Genomic DNA, 24874 nt, shown 5'->3' with positions numbered 1-24874 from the left:
TATTTTCAGTACCGTACAATTCGTGTCGCTTGTTTATGACGTCACGGCAGAGGAGGTGCTGGCTTGCCACGTCGGTCTCTGTGAAATGCATTCACACAGTTGTTCCCTTCAGTTTTTGGGCTAAACTTTTGGGGTAAAGACGCCCTTTTCCCCCTAAAACGGGGCAACCGGAGTCCGGACCAGCTTTCTAGAACTCCCTTAGCCCATCTCCACGTTGCTGTGTTTTGTCTTATTGGAGTAAAATGGGAGGCGGAGGAATGCTCGGTTCAGTCTGGACTCGTCAGGCTGGAAGCCACATAAGTGACTGATGCATCCTCGTTTGATTTACCCTCCTGCATATTGTCGTGTGAGTAAAATGGGAATTCGAATTGCTCAGTACGTGTGTTCCAAATAACCTCCTCTTTTAAAAAGATATTTGCTAAAGTTTCTGGTGTCGTAAACGAAAAATGCCAGGTTTAATGTGTGCACGTCACAGCAATGACATCACACATAATTGGTCGTTTTCTTTTTTTGTGTTTCTGCAAAAAAAGTAACAATCGTGATATACTTAATGGGTTTAAGAACTCTCTGAAATTACAAAACATTCTAGTGCTATGTTGGTTCCTGTTTTCCTTGTGACTTTTTCAGCTGAAATGTTGCTTCGTTATATTGTGTCGTTTGTGTTCAATTTAATGAAAGGGTGATTAAATACTCAAAATCAGTGATTCTCAAAATGCAGTGGCTGGCTGTGCATATCACACTTAGGCCTTCAACAGGCTGAATCAATCCAACCCTTAATAACTATTTTATGGCTATAAAACATTTTCCACTGCACATATTAAAAAAAGCATCAATAATAACCTCATAGAATTGCAATATTATTAACGGACACAGCCACGGTTTACCCACTCTAAATCCTTTACATTTATGCACAAAATCTTTCATCCTTTTATCCCCCAAAAAGATTTTAAATATTCTGTCTCACAGGTTTTCTGTGCATTTCAGTTCCATCAAGAAGTTCTTTTCCATCGCCATCAAAGCTAATGCTGAAAGTCGAGCCTGTCCTGTCGTATTTCTGGCATAGGTTTTTATCCGATTTAGGGCTGAAAATGTATGTCCGAAAGAAGCAGTGGACAATGTATTTTTCCTCACCTTTGCGATTTCATACATACATTCATGATTTGTGAAACTGGTGATGTTTTCCAAAACCTGCACGCAGGTGCTTACACGACAACTCAGAACATGATTGGCTAAACCAACAGCTTTATCGTTACGCATTTTATTCCTCAGTTCCCACAGAGCTGATTTTGAAGGCCACTGGGTAGATAGATTTATGACCCTGGCAGCAAGCAATGGCTAAACTAAGATTGCGCACATCTGAAAGTAGCGCAACCAAGGGAAAAGCAATGAAAGGAAGCCAACAAACAATTTTGAATTATTGAATAAGTATTCATATACAAAATATAAATAACATCACATGATTCATATATATATATATATATATATATATATATATATATATATTTAGGCCAGCAGAGAAGGCCATGCAGGCCCAGATGACCCACTACTGCCAAAATGTTTACAAGTACCAACTTCCAAATATGTCAGTATTCAAGTGCTACCAACAATGAGCTGGGGTAATGATCAAATAAGGGCTTATTGTTTTTAAATTGAATTGTATTCCTTTTTATAGCCAAATGTAAATTTCGAATTATGCATATTTATAATGTAACACTGCGTACACTGTACTTGCAGCAGGGTTTTAACTGGGTTGGGTGGGGTTTCAAATAAATGCACTTTCATTTTTGTGTAAAACAAACCCTTGTTAAAGGGAAAGTGTGTATTATTTAACATTTCCTAGTGACAAAGAAGATTTAAAGAATATTTATTGAAATAATAAGCAAAAATACTTTAACCACTATACAAACTTGTTTTTGTTCATCTTTGTAAGTCGAGGAATTTGCATTTATTTCACAAAAAGCTTGCAAAAGGCGTGGCTAAAATAACAGAAGAAAAATGCTGCCGGTTGGTCTGTTTAGGCCTCCATATTTTAGAATTAGAATTTTAAGTTTGTATTCTGCCTTGTGCTTTTAACACCCATTTCTGGTTGCAGACACAATACAGCAACATCTATCCATCTATTCATTTTCTAGTGGACAAATAATACACAATGACCCTTTAAGATGTATTGCAGTACTGTTTCTGCAGCAGATATGCCCGATATTGCCAGCCATTTTAAAGCATTTAAACCAATTGCTGAAGACCAGCACAATACTGTGCTCGGTAACAAAATCAACACTTCACCTTCTAAAACAATAAAGTATTTTCAGTCAACCGTTTTCTAACGTCGATGTTCTGAAAGGTTTTATTTTACTGCTTATTTACATAGCAACAAATTTAAGTACAATTCAGATATCCTTTTTAGAAATGCTCACATTTGCTTTGATCATTTTTAGTTATCTCACTTGTGTCTTCCGGGTTTAAAAAACATCCTATGTAAACATCCACCTATTCAGCAGGACATCATTTATCAGGATAGTGCAGAAAATGAACAGAGACATTAAGAATTATGAGTCAGTTGAGTGTTTTGTCTGTCACGAGCAGTTTTAACGAATCCAGCATTATACACTTAAGTCAACAATCTTACCATTTTACGCAAGATTTTTCAAACAGTATTTTAGGATCTGATTGAAGGATCAACCATGATAAGGATACTGCCCTAAATCCATCCATTATCTGCACCGCTTATCCTCAGTAGGGTCGCGGGGGTGCTAGAGCCCATACCAGCTATCCTCAGGCAGTGGGCAGGGGACACCTTGAACTGGTTGCCAGCCAGTCGAAGGGCACATAGACAAACAACTTATTCTCTTATTTGCACGGGGAGAACATGCAAACTCCGCAGAGAAATGCTGGTAGCTGGATTTGATCCCATGAACTCAGAACTGTGCCGCGGACGTGCTAACTCCTCATCCATCGTGCCACTTGCCTTTTAAATACTTTAATGAAATCAGGCAAATAGAGATTTCAATACACAGTACTTACGGTTCTGGTTTTACTGGATAGTGATATAGATGACGTCTGAAATAACATTGTACTTTATCTCATCGCCCTTTCTTGGTTCACAGTACCAACATAATATTACCATGTTTTTATTCCGTGTCCCTGAAAGTCCAATTCATCATCAGATACACAGAAGAGTTGTTTCCCTCGTCGTGCTTTTTTTCATTTATTTGTATCTTTCAGGATGACTTTCTGTTTTCTCCTTCCTCTGGCATTTGTTTCTGGCACCGTGAGAAAAAGATGTGTGATAATGAGATAAAATGTAATGCCTTTTTGCATTTCCTCTGTATCACCAGTTGTGCTACCAACAATGTATAGTAATTAGATTTTGGTGCTCTCGCCGCCACGACCCTGGTTTGATTCCCATTGCACCTAAACTTTTGCGATTATGGTCAGCAATAATGTTCGACTTTTCAATCATTGAACTAATGTTTACCTTAGGGGTGTAAGGTTATACACGTCAGTAGCGTAGTTTTAATCCTATTATCGAGCGCACCATATATATGAATAATATATGAAAAAATAATTTGTATTGGGGGTGCGCCTTATAACCCAGTGTGCCTTAAAGTGCGCAAAATATGGTAAATTCATCATTTATTCAAATGAAGCATTAGCAGTATCATTTTGATACACATTTTTCTTTGTGTTTTACTTTGTTTAATAAAGCCCATGTGTTAGCACATCAGGGTTTCTTTTCTCCTTCTGATGAGAATCTTTTACTCTCTTTTACAGTGGCCTCAGCGTACATGGTTGCTGATTAAAGAGCAAGGGGGAATCCCAGCTTCCAGGGTTGCCACGGTAAGCGGCGACCATGCCAGGTGGTCGCAGGGGTCCCAGCAGACAGCAGTTGAGCCGCTGTGCCCTGCCGTCCCTGCAAACTCTTGTCGGAGCCAACCTGGGTAATGGTACTGGCCTCAGAAACCGGTAGGTCTCAACCTTGCTCTCAGCGTCGCTCACTTCTAGGGTCATTGCCTTTGTTGAAAACACTTGTAGTCGTGAGGTGCACTAGTGAAAAAACTGCAATCATTCATACCTGAAGTCGCGTCAAGTGAGGCACTTGCACAATTGAATTATACAGGGTGTTCCAAAGGTCTTGGGCACATTTTGACATTGAATATCTCTGAAGTATTAAGCACAGAGACTCTTTGCTACTTAGTGCTTCTATTTTTGCTGGGGCAATTTTTTTGCGGGGAAGAAATCCATCCATCCATTATCTGCACCGCTTATGCTCTGTAGGGCCGCGGGGGTGCTGGAGGCCATCCCAGCTATCCTCGAGCATTAATTAAAACAAACGGTTGCTTCCTGCACCTCGAGGAACGTTTCGGGCAGCCGAGATTCGAGCCGATTGGACATATAATTTAAAATAAAAAAAGATCAAAAGAAAAAGAATGCTTCCCGCGCGGAAAAGCTCTCGGGAAATTACTCGCGCTGTCCGCTTGCCCGCTCGACTGCACAAGGAGGAGGAGGAGTAGAGGCTCGGAGGATCGGAGGTTCACGCATATTGGCCGGCACCTCTTGAATTGAGATCCCTGATGCCGATTGACCAATTCCTATTTTGTCACCGAAGACCTGCTCTGCGCACTTTTGTCTCATTCAGCGTTTGTTTACTGCTCTATCATCCCGCCTAAACAATGCATTTCTCTCAATCTCACACCAAGACGGCCAGTCAGTAGGGCTTTGATCAAGTCGCGGGCCCCCCAAAAATCCATCTACTCATTTAAACTAAGTACTTAGTTTCTATTTGTTCTTTCTATCACGTGATGTCTCTTGCAGGCTCTCTCTCTCTCTCTCGCTTGCTCACTTATTTTCAGGCAGTAAGTCTGTAAGTCCGCTCTAATGAAGGCTTCCCAAAAATCGAAAAATGTAGGTGCAACACTATTTCTTCGATTTCCACTTTTCGCGGGTGGTTCTGGTCCTTAATCACTGCAAAAACTGTTATAAAAACACATCTGGTAAATTCAGAAAGCTTGTAATCTCAATTTTTGAATAGGATGTTCAATGAGAACACCATTGGTCACACAACAAACATCTAGCTGATTGTCAAATTCTTGCCAAAAGTGTCCCAGCATTGCATTGTCGATGGTTGCAACAGCTTCTGTTATTTGTGGCTTTATCTCATCTACACATGGACAAATCCCCTTAAAATAAATCGCATGGTGTGAGCTCTGGGTGGCCAGGACACAAGATTGTTATCATTCTTCCCAAACCGTCTAATCCATCCGTCTAGCAGTGTTGCGTTCAGAAACTGTGTAACCACGAGGCTCCAGTGTGGTGTCCTGTTGAAAAATTAAGTAACCTGACTCTTTCTCACTCAATGTATTAATTCACTAGTTTTGCCAGCCTGTCGAGGTACGTCTCACCCTTTATTGTTACTTTTTAAAAGAAGAATGGGGAGGAGACAGCTTTCTTCAACAGAGCACATAACACCGTCACTTTTGGGGAATCTCATTGATGCTCTAGAGATTCACATGGGTTCTTTGTACCCCATACTTCACTATTATGCTTGTTACCTTAGACATTTACATGGAAAGTTGTCTCATCGCTAAAGAAAAGCCGGTCGTCAAATCCATCATTACCATCTTCGGTTGCAATACATAAAACACTACGAGCTGGTTTAAACTGTTCAACTGTTGGACTAACTGTAGCTTGCGAGGCGTCTTGTGCAGTGGTCCTCTTAAGACACACCAAACAGTTGTTAATGGCAGTGTTGGGAAAAACCCCGCTATAAATAACGCTGTTATGTAACAGTGTTATTTTTTTCCCCCAGTAACGGGGTAATCGAACTAATTATTTTATCTACTGTTACAGCGCTGTTACCATTACTGACGGTCAAAAGCCATGCGTCATTTTGGCTGCAGAACCCCAATGGCGGTGTCGCCCCCTCGGCACACCTGGCGCTGTTCAGTGGTGGAGTTTTCCGCTCTCCTCAGAGTTGTTTACGTCACTTTTATCAGATCATGTCGCCATTCAAAATAGCGACGATTGTATAGTTAGATACCGATTGTGACTGCAGTATTTAATAAATTGCCAAAAGATAAGGCAAATTGGTGAATGCGGCGGCCACCGACTCTTGGAAGTAAACAAAGGTAGCCGGCTCCGCACCAATCAACAGCTGGTTCGCTTCAGAACACCTTTTTTCTAATATGATTGGTCAATCTGCTGTCGTTGACTTTTAACTTTAAAAGTAACTCAATAAAGTAAAAACCTTGTGAAAGGCTAGGCAAAAAAAGAATGATGAGAAATATGGTGCGGTTTGGTCACTTTGAATTTTTGCAGTTCATATTCTCCTTTTTTTGGCAATGTAGTGGTCAAGTATTACACAGTAACACTCCACAGTCTGGTACAGTTTGGATAAATAGGTTGTTGAGCTTGCAAAGTCAAAAAGGCCCGGGACATCCATTAAGACAACCATGGTGGATGTTTGCAGAATCCTTTCCTTGGTGAAGAAAATCGTCTTTGAGACTTCCACAGAAGTGAAAATCAATCTTCAAAAGAGGCCTACCAATGCCAAATGTTATCATTGTGAAACTGTCATAGTGTAAGTGTTGAAAAAATGTATCAAAGCATTAATCAGCCTAAAAAAAACTAAAGCCCTTGTCAAAAAAAGCCAGGTAAAACCAGCTCAATTATGGAACAGCTTTGAGACTCGTAGTGGTAAAAAACATTATTGATTTAAGTAATAAGTAAAAGCACACAAACTATCATATAAGCATGCATTTTTGTAAGAACCATTTATTTTACATAACTTGAGCCCTCAAGGGAACTGATATAATTTTGTGCCATCTAGGTACCCAAAAACCTTAGAAAAGCTGGGCAAAAGAATAAAAAGTAAAATGGTACATGATGAAATGAAATGAAATTATCTGCATTTATATAGCGCTTTTCAAGTCAATGACTTTCCAAAGCGCTTTACAATGTGTTCCACATTTCCCAATAGCGGCCTTGTATTGCTATGTAAGACGCTAACCTGCTTATTCGGGGTATTAGGGGTTCAGTGTCTTACCCAAGGACACTTCGACATGTAACACGCCGGTTTTCGAACTGGGATCCCTTGATCCCAAGACGAGCACTCTACCTCCTGAGCTACTGCCGCCCCATATTGGTCAGTTGTAGTCTCTGTAGAAGTCATCCTTCCCTGTGCTTTTCAGAACTAATTTTCAGTTGCAATACACCAGGGGTCACCAACCTTCTTCAAGCTGAGAGCTACTTTTTGTTACGAATCAGCGCAAAGGGCTCCCAGTTTGATATGTATTTTCAAAATATCAAATTATTGTGTCATAATATGTTGTTACTATGTTATCACCGGGTTATTCAATGGAAGTAGGGTTGAATAGACTGAGTCAACCACTAGTACAAATTATTTTACTAGAAAATAACAATGACCGAGCACAGGTGCACGGGCAACTCCGCTGTCCGTAGGGAGCAGTTAGTGAACGCAGGCACCACAATGGTTTAGTGCAGGGGTTCCCATACAGTGAAATGTAACGGTCAAATAATACACACTCCCTTTAAATCAACTTTCACTTTCAATCCAATGCGGTGGGTGGCATGTTAAGCCCAGATTTCAAAGAATGTTTTCCTGTCCAAGTATTTTAAAAGTAGATGTGTCCTGTGGGCTTTCTTGTAAAAATATAGAGTAATGTGTCTTTTTTTTTTTACTCTTCATTGCTTTTATTTGTGTGTATCAGTAGTTCCCTGGGTCTGTCTGCACCACCGATCTCTGCCGTCATAACACCGGAGCCCGTTCGCCATTCTAAGATTCCCCTCCTTCCGTTGGACAGCAGCCTGCTGTTCGAGTTCCTGCTCTTCCTTTATCTACTCGTTGCCTTATTTGTGCAGTACGTCAACATCTACCGGACGGTTTGGTGGTACCCATACAGCCAGCCACCTACCTCTACCTCACTCGTAAGAACATCTGTCTGGATCAATATTTTATTTGTGTTTTTATTTATTTTTTTCCCATACGTGTAATTTACTATAGCATTCATACGGATAATTGAAATCTTTTAAAAAGCTTGGATTAAAAATGATGCAGACACTGCTCTCTGGTGGCTTCACTTTGCCATTGCATTTCTTCTACCTTTGTGATTAACGGAATCAGGCAATAGTTGTATGGCATTGTCCTATGAAGCGTCATTTCCCCTATGGGTCGCGGCCAAGAGTACAGGTGCATGCTGCACCTAAGTTTTCCTTGCCTTCATGGAGGTTTTAGATCAGGGGATGGTGTAATAATAGTCTGTAATAACATGTGGTCTGTACAGCCCTTTGAGACTTCTTGTGATTAAGGGCTATACAAGTAAACATGACTTGACTAGAGACTAAAATATGTGTATTAATGCAAGCATTACATATGATAATGGACATTTATTATGGCCCATGCAAAAAAAGTAAGGTAGTGTTTCCAAGTGGTAAGTTGAACTTTCTGTGAATAAAAATAGATGCTACATGTTACTGCCATTTATACCCAACACCTATTTGTGCAGCGATTTGTCTCAAAAATATTTACCGGTATGCACGTATTGTTTAGATCCAGTAACACAGGGGTGGGCAGCCGCGTGTTCTGCGTGTTTTGGAGGTTTCTCTTGCAAATTTTCAGCTTGTAAGCGAGCTGTGTGTGAGCCTGGTAAAGACCCAGGTGAATGGAATTACTGTACCTGTATTGGAGCATAGAAACTCCAAAAACATGCAGGACACGCGGCTCTCGAGGACCAGGTTGGTCCCCACTATATTTGCAATTTATTTAAGACCAAAAGACCATATGTCATGATAAATCCACACGCAAGATTTAAAATCGCACATGTAAAATCACAGGTATGTTTGTGGCTTGGCAAAATACGTGATTCACACCAAATTTCTTCATTCTATGGTACTTGAGAATTTGGAAACTTGGCTTTGAAAGTCCTTAAAAGTGATTGAATTTAGCCATGATGTACAAACTCTGTATTTGTAACTGGTGCCAAATAATTGGCTTTTATTATAACTTTGTTTCAAACTGACACATAAATGAGAACAGCCCTTTGATTATGTAAAGTCAAAAATGCTCAAAATGGGCATAACACTTGACCTGTACATGTTGCAAAATTTAGGTTCATTGAAGTCATTACCCTTCTTTCTGACTGACTAATCTAGCTTTATTGCAGTATGAGACGTTAAAATAAAGTTATTTTTGTTTCTTTTTCTTTACCTGCAGAGCTTTCATCTAATGGACTACCACCTGGCTATCTTTATCACTGTTATGTTAGCCAGGAGGCTGGTTTGGACCATAGTTTCAGAGGTAAACACATTTTTTAAAATGTTTTTAAATTTTGTATTTTTTATTTGATCAGGAGTAATGTTTTCGTAGTGTAGTGGTTCGCACATTCGCCTAACACAATAAAGGTCCCCGGTTCGAGACCGGGTGGAAACATGTGTTGGACTGGAGAGGGATGGGTGCCACCAGGTCGTACATGCCCAAGACACACCACAGCAAATGGTGCCCCCATGACCCGTGTAGTTAAAGGATCCAACTAACCAACTTGAGATATATATACACAGTAGCTGCTCCTTATCTGAGAATTTTAAATAATTTTTGACCATGCTCATAACTGAAATGATCTGTATCTCATAGTTAAACTAATGCAGTGCTTCTCAATTATTTTCTGTCATAATCCATATTTGGCTTTGCGGTTAACAGATTAGATATTTTTATGCCATACTTTTGAGTTGCATTTTGTTTTGATTTGAAGTGTTGGGGAAATTTGTAAAGAATGGTTCTTCTCTTATATGACACTTTGATGAAATGAATCTTTTTTGCTTTTGTCCAGCTGTCTCAGAGCAGCAGAAGGTCGGTGGTCTGCTATTTGGTTGTGATTGCAACAAGAATGTGTCTGCTCACAATGTGCTGTTGGGTTCTTTGCTGGACACTGGTCAACCTTTGCAAGAACCACTCTATTCTCAACCTTCTCTTTTTGGGATACCCGTAAGTGTTCAATACTGACTTGTTCTTGCAACTTTTGAGGTGAGCACGTGCATTTAGTCTTTTGTCGCTTCTCTAACTCACACTACCTCTGGTAAAATAACTGATGATGATCCATTTTTTGCATGTTTAAAAAACCCTTTTTTGGGGTATATCATTTTTATGCCACACTTAATCTTATGTGTGTTCATAATTTACGTTGTCAAAACGCGATTTTAATCATGCCCCCACGTATTCAATGTGGTACCCTAAAAATAGTGTTATGATGAGATAAAATCTAAAGCCTTTTCTCATCTCATCTATATCCTTAGTTGTCAATTCGCTATAACAGCCGCAAACTGGGATCAAATCCCGTCGATTCTAACGTCGTGCAAATGTGGTCAGTGATGTTTTTCAACTAATCAGTCATGGCTCAAATAACGTACTGTACTTCCGTGAAATCCCGTGTATAACCTGCACCCAGACTTTGAGATCTTTTTTTGTGTACAAAAAGGCATGTTATACACAAATAATTATGGCATTTATAAAAGTGGTTCTCAACTGGTCTAACTTGAAGACCCACCATACTACCTTAACTCATTCACTAACAATTCAGACTATAGACGTCGAAAATCAGTTCTGATATTAGTGCCATTGACAGATTGAGACATTTGCGCTCCACATTAGGGTTCTATACCAAAAATGTAGGTTTCCAAAGTAGGTTTATTGCTAGGGTTCTGGTTTGAAACGGTTATGGCTAGGGTTACAGCTAGGGTTAGGTGTAGGGCGGCTTTGTGCTAAATTTTGGACTAAAAGTAAGGGTTTTAAACTGATTTTAGGGTTCTGAAATAATGTTGGGGTTATGGTTTGAAGGTTTTAGTTGTCGCTGGATTTCTTCTTTTCCAGTCCTGGGAAAACTGGCTTTGATAGTCTTTTAAAAGTGCTTACACTTGGCCATAGATGTCAACACATTAATGAGATTTATATTTGTTTGGTCTAAAAAGACATGTTTTATGCATCATAATAAAAACTCTTCACCAATGTTGCAGGAGAGTGCTTGGAAATTAATAGTTATCTGCCAATTTTGACTGAAGATCCATGATGCACTATAAACATGCTCTTTTTGTTTTCCATGTCTAAAATTTTGGAGAGGGCTATTTTTTCAGATAGAAAGTTAACTGGACCAAAATGTGATTTTAGAATTAAGAAAAACACAGTTCTTTAAAATTGCCTCTAATTCATGTGGCGTTTTTGTTTTGTTTTGTTTTGTGTGTTTTTTGTCAAATTGGTCTTCATTTTGATTTCAAAAGGCATTAAATTGTCTCTAAAAGTCTTGAATTTAACTTGCCTTAAGCTGTAAGAACCCTGTTTAAGTAGGCTAGCTTAAAAGGAACTGTGCATGTAGTCGGTGTGTTAAGCGTTTAGTTTTGATGAAAATTCATCAACTGTTTTTGACTTGAACTCTTCCGAGAAAAAAATGGTTCACTTCTTGAATGTATTCTTGTGTCTTAAAAAAAATGAGTTTGTCGACTCTCATTAGAAAGGTTTAATCACCATCTTGTGTTAAAAAGCATAATTGATCCTCTGTTATTTTTGTTTCTTAGCATTATTTTTCAAGGCAAAGGCTCGCAATCCACTGAAACTGGGCTTTGATCCACTTTTTGGTGCCGACCCGTCAGTTGAGAAACACTGATTTGAATCTTTTACGACTGTAGTCTGTCTACTGTTTCTTTCATATTTGACATGTTCACATATACTGTACTACTAAAATAACTTTGTACCCCACTTTCCTTTTTTTAGGTTTGGTGTTTACGTCCCGCTCTGCTGCTTCCACCAGGAAGGGCCAAAGAGCCAAACGTCAACAGCTGAGTGCGACTACTCTACTGACCACCAGCAAACAGACTTGACGGACACGCCATTGTTTCGTCCTCGGGATTTCCTCTTCTTGTTACGAGAGAACCTCAAAGAACAGTTTTCGGCACCACAGCACATGCCAACGCACACCTGCCCGCCGCACACTCACACTCACACGCCTGAGCTGATTCGATCAGAGGTGGAGGAACTGAAGAGCGACTTCAACCGGCGGATTAAGGAAGTGCTGTTCAACTCTCTGTTCAGCGCCTATTATGTTGCCTTCTTGCCTCTCTGCTTTGTGAGGGTAAATTCTCTCTTCTGCTCAGTTTGGATTCACTCTCATCGTACGACAGTACAGTGCCTTGTGATACTATAGCCCCTCCGAGAACTTTTCCACATAATGTCATATTTCAGGCTTCAAACTTACAGATAAAAAAACATGTGAGACAAAATCGTGAAAAAAATCTACATTTAAAATAGAAATTCAAAATGGAGGTGTTGCAAAAATATTGGTACCCTTTGAGTTAATAGTCCGTACAACCTCCTTTTGCTGCAATCACAAGTGTTTTTTGGTACGTCTTCATAGGTTTTGCACATTTTGAAACAAAAATATTTGCCCATTATTTCTTACAAAACAGTTCGCGGTCCTTAAGAATTGATCATCATCTTTTGTGCCTTGAATCATTAAGATCTTTCTACAAATACTCAATAGAATTGGGGTCAAGTCAAGTCATGTTTATTTTTATAGCCCTTAATCACAAAGAGTCTCTTAAGGCTGCACAGACCACAGACTACAGTGCTTTATTGCAATCTACAGACTATTATTAAACCATCCCCTGATCTAAAACCTACATGGGGGCAAGGAAAAACTCAAAACCTCAACATGAGGAAAGTGAATAAACCTCGAGAAGGGACTGCACAAGAGGTAACCCCCCTTCCAGGAGGACCAGGCTGCAATGGATGTTGCAATAACAAATAATAAACAGATATTGTCAACATAAAATATAGGTCTGGACTTTGGCTTGGCCATTCTAACACCTTTATATTGTTTATTTTAACCATTCCATTGTATATTTTGCTTTACATTTAGAGTCGCTGTCCTGTTGGAAGTTGAACCTGCGCCCGTTTCTAAGGTCTCTTGCGGACTCCAAAAGATTTTCTGCCGGAATCCCCCTATATTTTGGTCTATCTGTCTTCCCAGGAACTCGTCTCACCAGTCCCTGCTGGAGAAAAGCAACCTCAGACTATGATGCTGCCACCACCATGTTTGAGAGTGGGGACGGTGTTTTTAGAATGCTGTGTTACTCTAAATGTAACCCTTTGAAATGATTAGACTCCACTTCCCTATGGTGTCTCACATGTTATTGATGCTTAGAAAATATTTTCATTTTTTTATCTTTAAGTTCAAAGCCTGAAATGACAAGAAGTTCTTGGGAAGGGAAGATACTCTCGCTAGGCACGCATACTTTAGAGTAATAAACGCTTCTTTTTTCCTTCAGAGCACACAATATTACGACATGCGTTGGTCATGTGAGCATCTGATAATGGTGTGGATCAACGCCTTTGTGATGCTGATGAGCCAGCTTCTGCCCCCGAACTACTGCGACCTGCTTCACCGCTCTGCGGCCCACCTGGGCCGATGGCAAAAGCTGGAGCATGGATCGTACAGCAACGCACCTCAACATTTGTGAGTGACCCTCTTTGTCCCGCTGTTTTTCATTTTCACAGTTCAGGCGATAATGTTTTGTGTATATTTTTCCCAGATGGTCAGAACAGACAGTTTGGCCTCAAGGGGTGCTGGTACGACACAGCCGTTGTCTATACAAAGCAGTAGGACCCTATAATGTCGCTATGCCCTCTGATGTTTCACACGCAAGATTTTATGTGAGTATGTGCCCTCATAAATCCAACTAACTCGGTAATGATTTACTTCAATGATCAAGGGTCGCACTGGAACAGGTAGTGAAAGTGATGAGTTCAAGTGCAAAATCAGACAAATTAAATCAAGTCTCGCCTACTAGCAGACATTCAGTAACCATGCAAATCCATCTCCAATGTAAAACTGTATTTTGTAGTGTTTAGGGCAGCAACTATCAACGATTTTAATAGTTTTATTAGTTGACTCGTCACAGACTATTGAAATTTATTTAAAAGTAGTGAATTAACTATATGGCAAATGATAATAAACACAAGAAAATGGGTTCAGTGAAAAATACATTTTATTGAACATACTTCGGATTCGTACAAAAATTGAATAAAACCGATTAGGCACTGTGCTCTGTCAGTAGGGACATAAATCCCTAAATTAACCTCCGTCCAATTTTTAGGAATGGGCAAATGAATTAAAGTAAAAATGTTGTATTATACCGTAAACCAAGAAGATGCACATTAGCAGCAGTAGAAGAGTAAATAAAACAAATATGATTTCTACTTTGTGAAATACATTCAGTGGTCAGCCGCAAAGTCTGTAACAAAAGTACTTAATGATACTCAAGTTTGAAATAAAACAATTTTAACATCAGACATTTGTCGTTTTTAGTGTTTTAACAACTTACGTTTGTTCTTCGGACTTCAGGCATAGTCTGGCATAACACCCAGGCTCTCTCTTACAGCGAAATATACGCCTTTAAAAGTTCAATGTCTATCATTAAAACCATATTGGTTTGAATGTTACTTGAATCCCACCAAGGCGAGTCAGACTCAGTTTTTTTCAACTGTCCGAAGTGCTTTCTAAATGTTCGAGCATCAACGATCTACCGCCATCATACGCGAGGTCTAATTTGCAAACTTCGCAAGTAGTCTTTCTTTTGGTCATATCCAGGCTAAAATTCTTCAAAACTTTAGGAGGAGAGATTTTATACATGCTAGGAATGCCCCTCTAGTTTGAAAAACGTGTCTGGCGACAATAGTCAAAAATATATTTCACAACTTTTTTTTATTATTGATTTTTATCAACAATGTCTACTAATTGTTGGAGGCCTAGTAGGGATGCAAACAGTGTTCCTCTAAGCTTCGCGCGTGCGCAATTGCGCACTGCTCGCACATTCTCAGCGCACAAGAAAATCTAGCCAGCGCACAAAAATGAGGGCTCAAAATTACTAATTAAGAAGCGACTCAAGTCAAAGTTACAGTGCATGAAGGTAAAAATACACGGGTTCCCCTGACGTTGTGTCCTAAATGCGGTATTTTGAAGTCGAGTCGAAGGAGAACGAAGTTGAGTAAAGTTAGTAGAGTTTGTCGGGGAACCGGCTTCTTCGGCTCGGCTCACTAAAAGGAACCGGCTCTTTCGGGTCCTAAACGGCTCTTCAGGTTGTTTTTGCTTCTTTAATCCCAACATGGCCAAATGTTATGTAAAATTATGCACAAAATGACTTAAAGGAAGGGGGGAATAGAACAAAAAAGAAAAAAATACCAAAATGAAAAAGTAGTGAAAAGCTGAGAAACAAAGAAACAAAAGGAAGAGAAAAAAGAAGGAAACATTTTGAAAAAAGACAGAAGAAAAGAAAAGAAAAAGAAATGTTGGAAAAAAAGTAAATAGAGAACAAAAAGAAAAAAGTAACAGCTCGGAAAAAATAAACACATTGAGATTTTTTTTAAAGGAATTTGAAAAAAAAAACATGAACAAAAGAAGAAAAAGTTTGTGTTGCATTCAAATAATTTCCAATTATATCAAGTGAATCTTGTTGCCAACATTGTAATTCCACTAAAAACTGTGATTAAGTACAGTTCTGTATCTTACAACCGACTAAATAAGCCCCCAAAAATGTTAATATTATGCGACAAAATATATCAGGAAATAAAAAGAAATGGATATCTTGTGAAAGAATTGTAAGAACAAATGACATTTGTAGAGCGTATAACCTTTGCAATAGTACATGAGTCAATTCATTCAAAAGAGAAAAATAATTTTGCATTGGTGGAAACTCAGCAAAATGTCACTTGATGTCAAGTTTTGGACATGTTTGATAATTAATTATCTTGCCACACTTGGGATTATGGTTGCTCACTGTTGTTTCAAGCGCTGCTCACCGACTTTGTGTGAACGCTCAGGCCCGTGGAAAATTAGAGGGAACATTGGATGCAAGATACCTGTTTTTTTCCAAATGGTAATTGATAAAATCAGTTATCTTTAACCTGGGTTCAGTGCGTCAAACTCTGGTTTTGTGGAGTCCCTGCCGTAGCGGTTAAGACGACATAACTTATCAGGTCAATGCGCAATGACATGACCTGCTTTCGATGGATACTTCCCTGCATGAGACTTTTATGAAGCGTGGGTGAGACCACTGTTCTCTTTTGATGTTGAGGCAGCAGAAGTCGGTGATGAATACCTTGACTAAATCATTGAAAATCAGCAGAACCAGGTTCATCAGCAACTCTTTAAGTCAAGTCATGTTTATTTTTATAGCCCTTAATCACAAGAAGTCTCAAAGGGCTGTACAGACAATACACAGACATCATCATCAACATGAATTATAGCTAAGAACAGAATTTCTGGTTGACCGCTTCCTTAGATCAAAATCATTCATACGCTATAGAATAGAAGTGTGTTTTAAGCCTACATTACACCAGTTCCACTGAGGTTGCAAATCAAATCTTGCGCAGAGCATTCCAAAGCACAGGAGCCGAAATTCAATAAATACGCTCTAGTGCAGGGGTAGGGAACCTATGGCTCGGGAGCCATATATGGCTCTTTTCATGAGTACGTATGGCTCTGAAATAAAATGTAACACATCTCTGTGGCGTTCCAAAGTCAAGTGATTTCATCCCGTTTTTGATACATATAAAGCCGAAGCAACTCAATGCAGAAGTTGGATAAGAAACCATTTAAACTGATAAATAAAAACGCTGGCCAACGACTTTGATTGGGTAAGCAGTACAGTTGAGCGTATCCCTGCATACAGCGCAAGGCACTTCCTTCTCTCTCTCTCTCTCGCTCAGGGCAGTCTACACCCAAAGTGAATGTGACGATATGCTTATCGTTTGCAGTAATTTATGACATTTTTACAAAAGAACTTTGCATGCACATTGTTTTGAAACCGTTATTAAGGACAAAATTAACGGCAAAAATTTGCATCAACCCTCTTAACTGAAGGTGGAAGACAAATTTTAAATTGCATATTTACATTGATTTGGGACACATGATTTGACATTGTTATCATTTCATAGATTTGAATAAAAACACCAAATGACAGACAGTGAAATAAAATGTGCTGAACAATAAGCTTTTGTCTACAGAGCGTGTTTGGCAGATGTTGAATTTTGTCAGAAAATATATGGTGTGGCTTTCTCAATTTCTTTTTGAAACATTTTTCGCTTTTATGGCTCTTTGGGTCAAAAAGGTTCCTGACCCCTGCTCTAGTGTAAAGGTTTTTGGTGTCATCAAGTAGTTAGTCAATGTGCATTATTTCCATGTGGACATTTCATGCTTTTTAAAAGAATGACCCTGTCCTCTCTTGGTGTTACAGTTCCTCTTCCACAAGCCATTGCGGATCCTTAACCTGCTGATCTGGATCGAGACCAGCGTGGTTCTGTATCAGCTGTACTCGCTGTTCCTCTCTGAGCGCTGGAACCACACCCTCTCTCTTGGCCTTATTCTTTTCTGCAATTATTATGTCCTTTTCAAGCTGCTCAGAGACCGCATAGTGCTGGGCAAAGCCTACTCCTACCCCCTGTCGGGTAGGCTGGGCTTGAAGTCGCAGTAAAGACGAACTCTTCACCGGGCGACTCGCAGTCTTGTTGATAATGGGAAAGCAGGTGGGTGTTCTGGCGCTCACCATCCGAATGTAAGGGACAGGATTTGAACTCATAATCGTCTTTTGATACGGTTACATTTTTAATGCATTGTTTATAAAAGCCTATTTAAAAGAATATTTTATTTTGTATACTATTTCGAGTTACGCCGGGCATTAACACGCCGCCGACATTAGCATGCTGCGTGGTGTTGTTTCTAGGAAAGGGACGAAAATCACCAAAGAAGTAACGAAACAAAAAAATTGGCCATGTCAGTCAGCAAATATTCATTCTGAATTTCTAAACTTTTGAGCCACAAAGTAGATTGGAAGCCTAATATTTTCTTGGAAAATGTACCCCCTGAAAAACTTAGCTTTTTTTTTTGTTGATATTTAATGCTTTTGGTTAAGTTACAGTTAGCAGTTACGTTTGGCTTTGAAATGGTACGGGCAGTTGCCAAGCAACCAACAAAGACTTCGTCTTTAGTCACAAGAGTTAGTGCCAACGAGCATTACCTCCTAAATATGAGCTTCAGCACACTGGTTAACTTCAACCTGCTCTAAACTTTTGAATCTTCTTACGCCTGAACATATTTGAGAAAAATCAAGACGGGCCGCTTTTAAAATCTGACTGTAAAGAAAACTTTTCGGGTTACTTTATCCAAGTAAGCAAGTCATAATTTCACATCAGTCAATAATTTGTTATAATTTTCATGTTTTTCGTATGATTTTTTTTCCCCATTCATACAATTCTGGGAAAAAAAGAAATTCAAGTTTGGTCTGCCTTCCAAAGCCCCTGATTATGCACACACCCTCCATGTATACGATCATTTTATTAGAAGTTGAATGAAGTTGATTTCAAAAGTTTAGAGTTCACAAAATTGTAATTGAAGTGCTTTTTTTGGTTCATCCTGAAATTTCGCGACTGGTGTTTGCTTGGCTGCTATTCAACAGAAATGTAGTTATATAGCCGTCCAGTAGTTATGTTTTTTTCCCGATCGACACTTTTTGGTACTTCATTTTCTTACACGCTGACAAAAACTGCAGAATCCTATTCCTCATTTGATGGGTGCCTGAGCTGTGTATTAATTTGGGCTTTTGCGACCATCTGGTGTGCAGCCCACATGGATTCATGAAAGCTATGGAGGACCGATCCTGCGATAGGTAGGAACACATGTATAAATCATTACCTAGATATATATGACTTACTTACTTATTGCTCCAGCGAAGGTCGGGGGGTCCCGTCCCTGTGCGTTGAGCCGACCAGATGAACCAGGTTTTTCCAATGCTGGCGGTCTTGTGCCAGCTGTTCTGCATCCTCTACGGCAACTCCGTGTTGTTGGAGGTCGCCCGCAACGACGTCGAGCCATCGAGTGCGGGGTTTCCCTCGTGGTCGTCTCCAGCCTGCGGCCTTTGGGTCAAACTGGAGAATGGCTCGTGTCGGATGGTCTGGTGGTAGACGAAGGACATGGCCAAACCAGCGGGTGCGGCGTTGTGCGACCAAGGAAGATGCTTGGGGCTGGCACGTGCGGGCTCTGAGCTCTTTATTGGAGACTCGCTGGGGCCACCTGATGTTCTCGATGGTTCTGAGAGCCCTGCTATCAAAACCATCGATTCTTGTGGCCAGGGTGTCGTTCAGGGGCCATGTTTCTGAGCCATAAAGCAGGATAGGGAGTACGGCGAGGTTGTAAATGCGGAGCTTCGTCTTGCGTGCGATGGTCTGGTGCCGCCAGAGTGGTTTCCAGAGAGACTGCAGAGCAGATGCTGCCAGGGCTCTTCTGCGGAGAATCTCTGGTTTTAGGTCCCCATTGTCTGTCACCATGGACCCCAGATATACAAAGCTCTTGACAGGCTCTACGATGTCGCTACCAATTTGGATGGGAGGTGGATCTGGTCCATCACCGACATACATGAACTTGGTTTTCGTCCAACTCACTTGCAGGCCAAGCCGCGCTGCCTCTTCGCTGTAAATGCCCAGAGCGTCTCTCAGCTGGCTGTAGGAAGTGCTGAGAATGATGGTGTCGTCAGCATACTCCAGGTCAGTCAGGTGGTAGTTGCCGAAAGACACTCCGGGGATGCGCTCACTAACCCTGAACATCAGATGGTCGATGATGCAATTAAAAAGGTCGGGAGCAGCCACACAGCCTTGGCGAACGCCGCTGGAGATAGCAAACCAGTCGGAGTCAATGCCGTTGATACGGACACAGCTCTCTGTGTTGCTGTAGAGCAGCTTGAACAGGGCTATGATCTTGGGTGGTGCTCTGAGAGCTTGGAGGATGTTCCACAGTGAAGAGTGGCAGACGGTGTCAAAGGCGGCCTTCAGATCAATGAATCCGATATATAGATGGCGATCTTTACGGAATTCACGGGTCTTTTCTATCAGCAAACGGACGGCAGAGATGTGGTCCGTTGTGGAGCGGTTGGGCATAAAGCCAGCCTGCTGGGGACGGCGGCAGCTTCTGATTGCTGGAAGGGCACGGCTGAGCAAGATCCTGGTAAAGACCTTGCCCGGGATGGAGAGTAAGGTTATGCCTCTGTGGTTTCCACAGACAAGCCTGTCGCCCTTGCATTTCCAGAAGGGCAAGATGACTCCTCTGGTCCAGTCGGTGGGCAGCTGCTCCGATTCCCACACCTGGTTGAATAGGCGGGTTAGCCACTCCACCATGCCATCACCGCCGGCCTTGAGCATCTCGCCGGTAATGGCACAGATGCCGGGGGCTTTCTTGGTGTTCAGCTTCTTCAGAGCAGCTCTCACTTCCTCGGGTGTTACGGGGTCTGTGCAGCAGGTGTCGTTAGGAGGTGCTGTGCTCGCAGCCCGTAGGAGGGTGGGATCAGCCGGGATGGTGCTGTGCTGCAAGAGGAGGCTAAAGTGCTCCTTCCAGCGCTCGAGGCAGTTGGCTTCTGTCATGATGAGGTTGCCGTCTGAGTCCTTTACCAGGGCTGTCTTTATGTGTGGGCCGCTACGGGCTTGGCGTAGTAGACTGAATACGCGGCTCATGTTGTTGTTGTTGGCCGCGGACTCAAGCTGTTGGGCTTCTGCCTGCCAAAACCTCTCCCTATCTTCAGCAATGGCCACATTGCGCAGGCGATTCAGTCTCCGATACTCTGTGAGGTCGCCTCGGAGTCGGGCCTCACGCCGCTGGTCTATGATGTTTAGTGTCCTCTCTGATATCCAGGGCTTTCTCGGGGAGGATCGCGGGCGTCCGAGGACATTGTGAGCAGACTGGAGGACACTTTCCTTGAAGGCCGCCCAGTCTGTCAGCTTGTCAGGAGCCAGGGTATCAAGAGAGCGGCGGATGGAGCAACTGAAGTCTCTGGCGATGTTGGGGTCGCTGAGTCGGGAGGAGTCGGGGCGAGGCAGAGTCTTGTGCTGGTTGGCTCGGAGCTTTAGCTTGAGCTGGGCCACCAGCAGACGATGGTCTGTGTTGCCAAGCTGTGCTCCTCTGAACACCCGGCAGTTGGTTACAAACGACTTCCAGCGTCGTGATATCAGGATGTGGTCCAATCCCTTCCTGGTTCTGCCATCTGGGCTGTACCACGTCCAGTGATGGATGCATTTCCGGGGAAACCAGGTGTCAGCAACACAAAGGTTGTTTTGGTGGCAGAGGAGGAGGAGGCGGTTGCCATTGTCGTTTGTTGTGCTGTCAACGAAGGTGGTGCCGACAGGTGAGCCGGGGGACCGATCAATGCTGGATAGAGTGGCGTTGGCATCAGTGAGGATGATGGTGACGTCGTGTGGTGGGGCTTGGTTGACAGCCTGGTGGAGTTGGTCAAAGAACGCGTCCTTCGCATCCTCATCAGCGACATCGGTGGGGGCGTAGGCGACGATCACTGTCATCTTGCCGTGATGGTGGAGGAATCGAGCAGACAGTAGTCTGTCACTTATTGGTGTCCAGCTGATGAGGGACCTCCGGAGGGCTTTTGGAATGGCAAGAGCCACACCGTAAAGGCCGGTCCGACTCTCGGGGCCACTCCAGATGTAGCAATGGTTGCCAGCTGTTGTTTCACCATTGCCTTGCCATCGTACTTCACAGAGCCCTGCCATGGTGATGTTATAGCGACAGAGCTCTCGGGACAGCAGGGTGGCAGCTCCGGGGCGAAGGAGTGTCTGGACATTCCAGGTGGCGACACGGGTCTTATGACGAAGATCGATCCGTACTCGTTGGTCGGGGGCAGGCTGGGGTCCGTTACCGTGTTGGTCAGTCCGGCTTCTTTCTCTGGTCAGTTTCGTAACAAAGTGTGTTTCTCCTGGGTGAGTTGTTAGCCCTCCGCAGGATAGTCGGTTGGTGGGGCTGCCACCTCACAGCGTACCGACACGCTGGGGTCTTTGTTTGTCTGGAACCTACCCCGGAGACCGGCCCGCCATGGGTGACCCTACCAGGAGCAAGCTCCCGACGGTATCGCTCTCCAGGGTCACTGGAACACGCAAGCCCCCTCGCCGCATCAAGGCCAGACCCATCCGAGGGGGAGATATATATGAACACATAAATAAAACTTGTCCTATCCAAATACAAAAAGAAAATGCAATTTATTCATTTCGATAAGTTTTTCTTGTCGTATTTTGTCCCAATAAAATCTTAATTAAACGAGGTTTGGTCAAAAGCCCGGCCAGTTTGACCGTGGCCCCTTGATTTGATTAACAATTTGTTGCGACAAAAAACGACCACGACTCATTATAAAGGCATATTATGACAAAAATAAATAAATGACCTAATGCATCAATAGACGATGAAATTGCATGTTTGTCATATTTTTGGGGTATAATAGGACTTATGTGTTCATTTATTTATATGGCATATATTTTTAGTTATTTATTGATACATCTATTTGTACTTATGGCAGGACTGGTCCTCTATAGTAAAGGTACACAATGTTCTAGCAAGTTAGTTTACATGGCATCCTCTACTTTTATGTCCACCATCAGACTCCGTCGTTTTCCAATCGGCCCTGTGTTTGTAAACATTGGAGATAACTCATTTTTCATGTTGAATGTCCTTTACTAAGGATGTGTTACGACATGGGTGCTTAATTCGGAGTCACGCTTAGTTCATGTATTCTGAGTAAGGTCACTTTGTTTCCTGCCTTCTTCTGGTGTGAAGCTCATTTAAATGCCTCCTGCCTTACGTTGACTTGTTCCTCGTTTTAAGTCACATTAAAGTCGGCTGACATTTTATTGTTTTGAATGCATTTGGCATCCACGATCTGAATGAAAAACGCATCGATGATGCATTTGGAATTAGACGTAATTGGAAGGTAGAAGAGGCCCTTCACGCCTTGATATGAGCGATTTTCTTCGGGAGTTTGTATATCTACAGAAGGTGGCGCTGTTGACCTGAAATTCCCTTTGGTCAAAATCTTCCCTTTTAAGATGAACTCATTTAGTGTCAGATTGATTTTCTCATTTACGTTTTCCCCGTTTACACTCAAATAATGTTATCAAATGCAAGAATAGAAAAGTTTGCGTATTTATTTAATTAAGTTATACAATGAAATACAAATATAAAATAAATCTTATTTAAAATAAATGACTACTGTTTTGCTAATCTTAAAAAACATTAATTAAGCAAAATATCAAAATGTGCTTTTTAATGCAACATTTAGGTGTCAAATAATACTGAACCTTTAAGAAATATTTTCCCCCAGGTCATTAAAAATTAGCAAAATCATACAAAATAAGCTAGAAGAGAAAAGTAGGTATTGAATTACAGAGTTCTGAATTTCGTTCGATTACAATCAAAATAAGCAACATTTTCTGACAATGGAATAAGTATGTATTACTTTATTTTCTTGGCAATGTGAGTAATTTTGTTATAAATTGAAGTAAAAATATCTTAAATTAGAAAAAAAAACGAAATAACCTTTTCTGACAATGGGGTGTGAAACTATTTTCTTGTAGTATGGGTGTAATGTTAATATAAAGTGAGGTAAAAATATCTTCTAATTCCCAAAACAATGGAGTTAGAGTATTGATTGGTGGGGTTTTTTGCAATGTGAGTTTGATTTTGTTATAAATTACGGTTAAAATATAACTTTCTTAACAAAAAAAACTAATTAAGCCACATACAATGGGGTCATTTTTTTTTTTTTGACAAGGAGGTACAATTTTCTTTTATTTTTTTTGCATTGCGAAAAAATGATGCAAAAATCCATCTTTGGCACTGAATGAGTTCCCTTAGGGGTGAAGAAATCCAAAGGCAGAAACCTATCAATTCTTAGCTCAAAAACACAATGCCTAATTTTGGAGGTTTGCTAAAAGCCTTTCAACATATAAGTGAACCGCAGTTATGCGTTTCAGAAACACGTTTCATTTTCACTTTCATGAGCTCAGGTCATTGTGTTTAATGAAACCGACAATTTGGGAGTAAAAAGATACTGATGTCAATGAAACACGAGTTGGGTTCTCTGTTATGTATTGCAGCATGCAGTTTTTGAACCTTCCCTGGATCACATCCTATTTCATCGTTTTTAAGCAGCTAGTACTTATATTTCGGCTTTCTACAGTATTCGTTTCACCCTTAGCATATTTTGGAGGGCATTGGAAATAAAACATGGCGTCGAAATGACCACAGTGTGAGGTTTCTTTGTGATTGAACATGATTGCAGAAGAAGACAGTTTACTGAAGCATTTATATAATTTAATTGACCGTTCTGTTACAAAGTAATGCAGTTTTAAAAGCCGAAAAAAAAATGATTAAATCATTCAATGCCAGACGTTTCTCTCAAATGGGAAATGTGGGTGCCAGCCAATTGTTGAAATTTTGACTCCTTATTGAAGGCCTACAGAAAATTTCGATCTGAAGCTTTACCGACATAGGACATATCAAAAGAAAGCTTCCACTCTCATCTCTGTCTCATCTCCTAGCTTTTCCCATTGTTTAGTAAACAGCAGTTGAACATTGCTAAGTTTTTTAAGAATATCAAATACGTCTGTGCTTTTTCTTCTGCATTTGTGATACGTTCAATATCTAAACAATGCTTTCCATAAACGCAGGAGTAAGATAACCATTTATAGCAAGAACACTGAACTTATGCATAACGATGCATGAACTTTGCAGGAACTTGTCAGCGCCCGATGTTTCCGGTGACATGTTCACATAAATTCGATCCTGCAGATGTGCACGAAACGTCATCCCTCGCTGCTCCGAAAATGACAAAGGGACTTTATAATAGTCTTTAGAAATAGAAAAAGAAGCCCTGTACTTATCCATATATATTTTCTTCTCTCACATTCTGCTTCACTACCTGTCTGCCATATGAAATGAAATGAAATGATCTGCATTTATATAGCGCTTTTGAAGTCAAGACTTCCCAAAGCGCT

At 41.1% G+C, this 24874-nt stretch overlaps 1 protein-coding gene across 2 annotated transcripts; it reads left to right on the top strand.

Annotated features, from left to right (window-relative positions):
- The first annotated feature begins 46 nt into the window (after positions 1 to 46).
- tmem39a (transmembrane protein 39A) lies at positions 47 to 17695 on the top strand. 2 transcript variants are annotated; one of them, XM_088334234.1, is made up of 9 exons: positions 47 to 346; positions 3772 to 3963; positions 7731 to 7944; positions 9230 to 9313; positions 9843 to 9997; positions 11774 to 12131; positions 13327 to 13514; positions 13591 to 13711; positions 17293 to 17695. In XM_088334234.1, exons 2-9 carry the CDS (start codon positions 3851 to 3853, stop codon positions 17527 to 17529), a joined length of 1470 nt encoding a protein of 489 aa, XP_088190360.1. In that variant the 5' UTR covers positions 47 to 346; positions 3772 to 3850; the 3' UTR covers positions 17530 to 17695. The 2 variants fall into 2 exon arrangements, with proteins under 2 accessions (XP_088190360.1, XP_088190359.1); XM_088334233.1 differs by having other exon boundaries at positions 7728 to 7944.
- Positions 17696 to 24874: the final 7179 nt, after the last annotated feature.

This window comes from Urocampus carinirostris, chromosome 4 (genome assembly GCF_059441175.1).
Source record: "Urocampus carinirostris isolate Australia breed hairy pipefish chromosome 4, RoL_Ucar_1.0, whole genome shotgun sequence".
NCBI lineage: Eukaryota > Metazoa > Chordata > Actinopteri > Syngnathiformes > Syngnathidae > Urocampus > Urocampus carinirostris.
The sequence above is the reverse complement of the archived record's forward strand: the minus strand, read 5'-3'. Positions and strand labels throughout refer to the sequence as shown.

Coding starts and splice junctions, on each gene's coding strand:
- tmem39a (XM_088334233.1), top strand. CDS start 3,851: ATGCCAGGTGGTCGCAGGGGTCCCAGCAGACAGCAGTTGAGCCGCTGT. Junction 7,945..9,229: donor CACCTACCTCTACCTCACTC/GTAAGAACATCT, acceptor CTTTACCTGCAG/AGCTTTCATCTAATGGACTA. Junction 9,314..9,842: donor TTTGGACCATAGTTTCAGAG/GTAAACACATTT, acceptor GCTTTTGTCCAG/CTGTCTCAGAGCAGCAGAAG.